General features: G+C 43.0%; 1 protein-coding gene across 1 annotated transcript in view; it reads right to left on the bottom strand.

Annotated features, from left to right (window-relative positions):
* Positions 1-245: 245 nt before the first annotated feature.
* TNFRSF21 (TNF receptor superfamily member 21) overlaps positions 246-6,000 on the bottom strand; it is a 67,597-nt gene continuing 61,842 nt past the window's right edge. The window contains exons 5-6 of the mRNA XM_027600980.2: positions 2,971-3,199; positions 246-1,680 (exon numbers count right to left, since the gene is read on the bottom strand). Coding sequence (XP_027456781.1) covers positions 1,451-1,680; positions 2,971-3,199 — 459 coding nt within the window. The 3' untranslated portion in view covers positions 246-1,450. The remainder of the gene's footprint in view (positions 1,681-2,970; positions 3,200-6,000) is intronic.

Below are 6,000 nucleotides of genomic sequence, written 5' to 3'. Positions count from 1 at the left end.
ACAGGAGCCTTAGGTTTACCCTCAAAAGACCAGGAAATGCTTGGTCATCTTTAACGCTTGGCCATCCTTCTCTACGTATCTCCAGATACTCTTCCAGACACAAAGCTCTGTTAATTTGCATGATTTACAGATCAGAAATGCTGAGATTTTTGGAACACACATATTCTTTTCCAAGGGACTCATCAAAGAGTTATAACTTCAGCACATGTATAAGGCAAGTAGTAAATACACTCAAACTACTCAAGTAACAAACACCTAATATTTATTAATAAATTAGTACACTTGAAGGCATTTTTCTGATATCAGTCCCTCACCACAACCCACAAACCCCGCCCAAAGGGAGTCCACGCCACCTTTGCATTCGAGTCTGCCAACTGAGCATTAGAGAGAGCGCGCAGGTTTATAAATGGGAGCAGAGTTGCAAATATATCAGGTAAGAGTTCTTATAGCTGCAGCCATTTTTAATTAAAGTGATTGAAGGACGAAGGAGACCCACCTAGACCGAGGCCTTGAGGCGGACTGGACCTACCGACTATGTGTGTATAAAAAACAAGACATCTTTTAAAGCAAAGCTGGGCAAATTCCCTATGGAAAAAGGTGCCCCTGGCACTCAGTTGTGACTTTCCAAAGTGCAGCAGTATGTTCCAGAACAGCTCAATTCCTAAAAGATGAAGTTCAAGTTCTTTGGTGGCCCAGTTGTCAAGCCACTTAAGTAGCAAGTTCTGATGGCTTGAGGATTTCCTGTCTCCAGCCCAGAGCATATTAGCATAAGAGAAGCACAAGTAATGAAGCATTCTACACGGTGCTCAAGTGAAAAACCATACAATCAGCAACAGTGTGGTCAAGTTTCAGCCATGAATATGAACTCTACACCAAGGCATATTAAAAAGAGAACTCAAAATCTAATTGTATTACAGTAACTCAATGGGGTATTACATTTCTTCAACCCTTAGGAAAATTTGTAAATTACAAATAATAATAAAAATAGTAATCATTAAAAAAAAAAGCAGATGTGGATGTTGAGACATGAAAGACTGCTTAGAGAATTCACAAGATGCCATTATACTTTTAAGAAGAGCCTCACAATCCAGTGTGCAGGGAAAGTCACACTGCGTTTGTGGTACATTAAGTGAATTTAAAGTGCACAGAACAATTCTGAAAATACGTAAGAAGTCAAAACGGAGAAAAATACGGAACCTAAAAAACTTTAGTGGTGGGTATTTTTCAACAGTTACACCTTGAGAAGGCTTATAAACTAACTTCCTAGAAGGGTTAAAAAAAGAAAGAACGAACTCAAAACACTGGCCATATACTCTGTTAAACACACACACACACACACACACACACACACACACACACCCCAAAAAACTAGAAAAACAAAAACAAAACCAACGAAAAATCACCCTGCCACTACATTGAGTCATTTCCAGAGTGCAGTATCCCTCGGGTTCTACAATAGGTCGGGAAGATGGCTATACACAGAGTCCAAGAGGGTCTGACTGGCTTCCTGGCTCTTGACTCCGATAATCTCAAACAGTCGGTCCAGCTTGTCCTCAGCCTGAGGAATCTCTTCAATCACCCGCAGCTCCTCAGGATTCAGAATGTGGAGCATGTCATCAAAAATAGGCTGCAAGTCACAGGGGTCCAGGCGTACCTGCCGCAACACTGTGTCCTTCTTTTCTGCAGGGAGGAGAGGGGAGAGAAGGCGACAGAGGTAAGGGACTGTACTGGGGAAACAGAGGCGAGGAGGAGAGCTAGGGGGGACAGCTCCCCTCCCCACAGGCTGTTCCCACCCCCACCCTCAAGGTGAGAGTCCCCCCCACCCTTGCACTTAAGATAACAAGATTTGATTCATAGAGGTCAGACAAGGAACCGCTTGAATGGGTTGTTGATTGTCATTAGCATGACTTTACCTAGATTTACAAGACTTCTAGATTCTTCTAAAACTCAGGAGGATACTGAAATACTTACAGAAACTTAAATAAAACAAAACCAACAACAAAAAAAGCCACTCTCCCCACCTGTAATGTGTTTACTAAACAAAGACATCAGTTCACCTTTGCCCCTCAAAAATTCCAAGTCAATGTAATCTGCTCATCTAACTTTCTAATTATACGGCCAAATTTTAAAACTAAACTGCTAAGAGCAAAAGCACATAAATAAGAAAATACTGCTTCTTGGGTCATACCTTACACAATGAGGTGAAGGACTGTAACTTTTACTACTATTATAAAAAGCTTTCTCTAAAGTATAACATGGAACATAAAATACAAACTAAAATATAAATCTTTCATTTAAATATAAAATAGATCATCTAAATAGCTAAGGTATAGAAAAGAGAACGTATTTTATAAACATAAACTATAACATAACATAAAATACAACCCTTCCACGAGAATGTAATTGGAATTACCCAAACTGGGAAATTTCAAACAAAACCCTGTCATCAATACAGCGTGCATGCCAATCCTTATCCTGCTATTAAAAACTGCAAGTGGCAAATTATTTACCAAATGTACTAATCCACAATGTTTTAAAACATTGCTATTTTAATTCGTTTGAGTCACTGAAACCTACACTCTAGACGCTCAAGATAGGTTACACTTTAAATCCTTGGATTCTACAAACCTGGTAAATAATTTTCAAAAAAAACCTGCCAGACTACATTTTATCAGACCTTCCCAAAGCACCTTCGATAGCATCATGAGGATAAAGGGCGACCAATGTGGACTCTCTGCCAGATAATCAGAGCTGGAAGAGACCTTCTGGGTGGGTCCCGGCTGGCTAGCGATGTGGTTTCTCTGAGGCCAGCCTCATCTTGGGGTCTATGATAGATCTTCCCAGACAGGTCTCCCAAATGACTCAACTACCCCTGGATTGTGGAACGGGCCAGGGAGAAACCCCAGAGGCTCCTCTGGGGGAGGCTTACAGAATGAGTAAGTCTTGTAGCCGTCCTGCCAATGTCCATACCTTTGGTAATAAAGGAGCCCGTCCTGCTCAGCGCGGAGGAGCCGCTGGATGTGGAGTCACAGCGAAGAAGGGGCTCCGACTCATCCACGAAGAAGCCCTTGTTCTTATCCAGCGGGGAAGGCTCCACCGTCAGCAGAGTGGAATTCTCAAGTTTCGTGTTGGGGCTGGGGATGGGGCTCGGGCTAAGGGGGCTGGGGCTCATCGGGAGAGCCAGCTTGTCAGTTTCCAGCTGGGGGAGGAAACAAACAAAAATGCTTTTTTATTATATACTTCAAAAATTAAAGAGAAAAAAATGAAAATGAAACCCCCTGAGGTGTTCTTTTTGTCCCATTTAATGTTTTACAGATAAATTCTGCTGTTCTGATGGTCCATAACTTACATTATTGCTAAATACACACACACACACACACACACACACACACACACACACACTTTTTTAAACCCTTCAAAAATATACGTGGAGCTATGTGTAAGCATTAAAAATTAGGAAGCAGGGGCACCTGGGTGGCTCAGTCGCTAAGCGTCTGCCTTCTGCTCAGGTCATGGTCCCAGGGTCCTGGGATCGAGCCCCGCATCAGCTCCCTGCTCAGCGGGAAGCCTGCTTCTCTCTCTGGTCTTCCCCCTATTCGTGCCCACTTCCTCTCTCTCAAATAAATAAAATCTTTTTTTTTAAGATCTTATTTATTTATTTGACAGAGAGAGACACAGTGAGAGAGGGAACACAAGCAGGGGGAGTGGGAGAGATAGGACCCTGGGATCATGACCTGAGCTGAAGGCAGACGCCTAACGACTGAGCCATCCAGGTGCCCCTCAAATAAATAAAATTTTACCAAAATATTGGGAAGTTTATGCACGAAACTGTTACCTCACAGGAGTGGAGCAGGACAAGGGAGTGAAGAGGAAGACCTCCAACTCAAAATATAATTTCATAGAGCTGGAAAAGGTCTTAGATAATATCTAGAACAGTCCCCTCTGTATGGGTTGAATTATATCCCCCAAAATTCGTATGATGAAGTCGAAACTTCCTGAGCCTCAGAATATAACTGTACGTGCAGACAGAGCCAACTAAGTAACTTCAAAAAGAGGTGATTAAGGGACAGTTGGGTCCTACTCCAGTATGACTGGTGTCCTTATGAGAAGCCATTAGGACACAGACATACACAGTGGGAAGACCATGTGAAGACACACGGGGAAGGCTACCATCTTCTACAAGCCAAGGAGAGAAGCCTGAGGACCCCTTTATCTCAAACTTCTAGCCCCCAGAATTGTGACAAAATAAGCTTCTGCTGTTTCAGCTTCCAGTCTGTGGTACTTTTTCATGGTAGCCCAAGCAAACTAATACAACCTCTCTTTACAAGTAAGGAAACTGAGGTCTAGAGAAATGATGTGACTTTCTTAATTACAGGCTCCTGCCCAGTAAGGGGCAGAACTAAGGCTAGACCCTGGGCTCCCCAGCTCCCACTTCAAAGCAGCTCAGGAGAACCCCAGAGGCAAAAGCAGCTGGACGGAGAGAGTGAGGACCACCCCAATGGAGCCAGGGTACAACTCCGATGGATTTAACGGAGACCGTGAAGCTTGCATTCTGGAGGGGAGGGTCAGAAAGACAGTAACAAGTAAGCAAACAAACAAGAAGTTTTCAGATGGCAATGGTGAGCTTCATTGACCATTGGCTGGTACATGGAGAATGGATTTTAGGGGGGCAAGAAAAAAAATAGACTAGTTAGGATGCTGCTACAGTGGCTTGGGGAAGGTAAAAACCACGGCTTGCACCTGGGTGTGCAGTGGGGAAATGATAGGTGATATCACCCCATTTTACAGGTGAAATGACTAAGGCCCAGAGAGGGCACATAGCCAATGGAAGAAGGCTAGTGCTCAATTCAGGTCTGCTTGATACCTGTACTTGGCTTGTCATTTGCCACTAGTCTTCAGAACTCTGGCAGGTACCTGTGGCATCTTCCAAATCCACTGACCTTAATCTCTTTATTGGCTCTTCTGGCATGGCTGCAAATCTGGGAGTCAGGTGGCCAGATCCCACGAAGCAGGGTTCAGGGAGTGTTCATCACCACTCATTAGAACCCTATTGACTTCACTTACACATCACAAGCAAAACATTTTCAAGTTCCTCAATCGAGAAGACATTGACCCTCATTTCAAAGTACTAGGTTGAAGAGTTGTAAAAAGCACAAAGCAAACACAACTGTCTGTTTTACAACCTACAAGGCCTGAGAAATTCTTGCAACTGACTGCAGATTCCAAAGACCACCAATTACTGCACGTGTCTACCGTTCCAACAGCACTTGTCCTCTGCACAACCACCCATACCCCGAGTTTAAGACTTGGGTAATGCATTCCCAGCTGCCCCCTTCCGATCCACAAAGTTTTGTGTATATGCTTTTAAATTTTTTAATTCAATAGGGCCCCAGCATGTGCCCCTCCGCCCTGAAAATGCACATGGCCATTCATGCCAATACACATTTTTTATTCACTCAATTAGACAAAGAGCACTTGTCTACACTTTGGTTCTCAGGGACAACATTACATTGGACAACATGGCCAGTCAATATAGTGCCCTGTTCTTGCTTAAAAAAAGAAATTCCTGCCCCCAAATCACATGCCAACAGACTAAGGAGTCCACCCACCCATTTCCTGAACTTAGTTCAAAACTTTAAATATTTAATTTTTTCTCCACTTTTGCCAAAGGATCCTATCCGTGGAAATTAAATGCATGATTTCCAACATCATTCAGAAAGACAGAATGCTGCAGAATGCCCTCTTGTAATTAACAATGAGTCAAGAGAATATGAAAATGCCCCTAAAAATGGTTTTAGCATCGCCACAGTGGGGCTAACAACCATAGCCAAAGCCCGAGATCACGTGACAACCATCTTCCTAGAAAATCTACTCAGCTACTAAGTGTAGGTATCCCTTGCTTTATGCAGGATACACAGCAGCCAGGTGGATTCCAGATTTCTCTAAAGTTATTTGCATTTTTTTCCTATAAGAAAAGAAAATCTTGCTCATAGAAACTTA

Source organism: Zalophus californianus, chromosome 7 (assembly GCF_009762305.2).
Source record: "Zalophus californianus isolate mZalCal1 chromosome 7, mZalCal1.pri.v2, whole genome shotgun sequence".
Taxonomy (NCBI): domain Eukaryota; kingdom Metazoa; phylum Chordata; class Mammalia; order Carnivora; family Otariidae; genus Zalophus; species Zalophus californianus.
The sequence above is the reverse complement of the archived record's forward strand: the minus strand, read 5'-3'. Positions and strand labels throughout refer to the sequence as shown.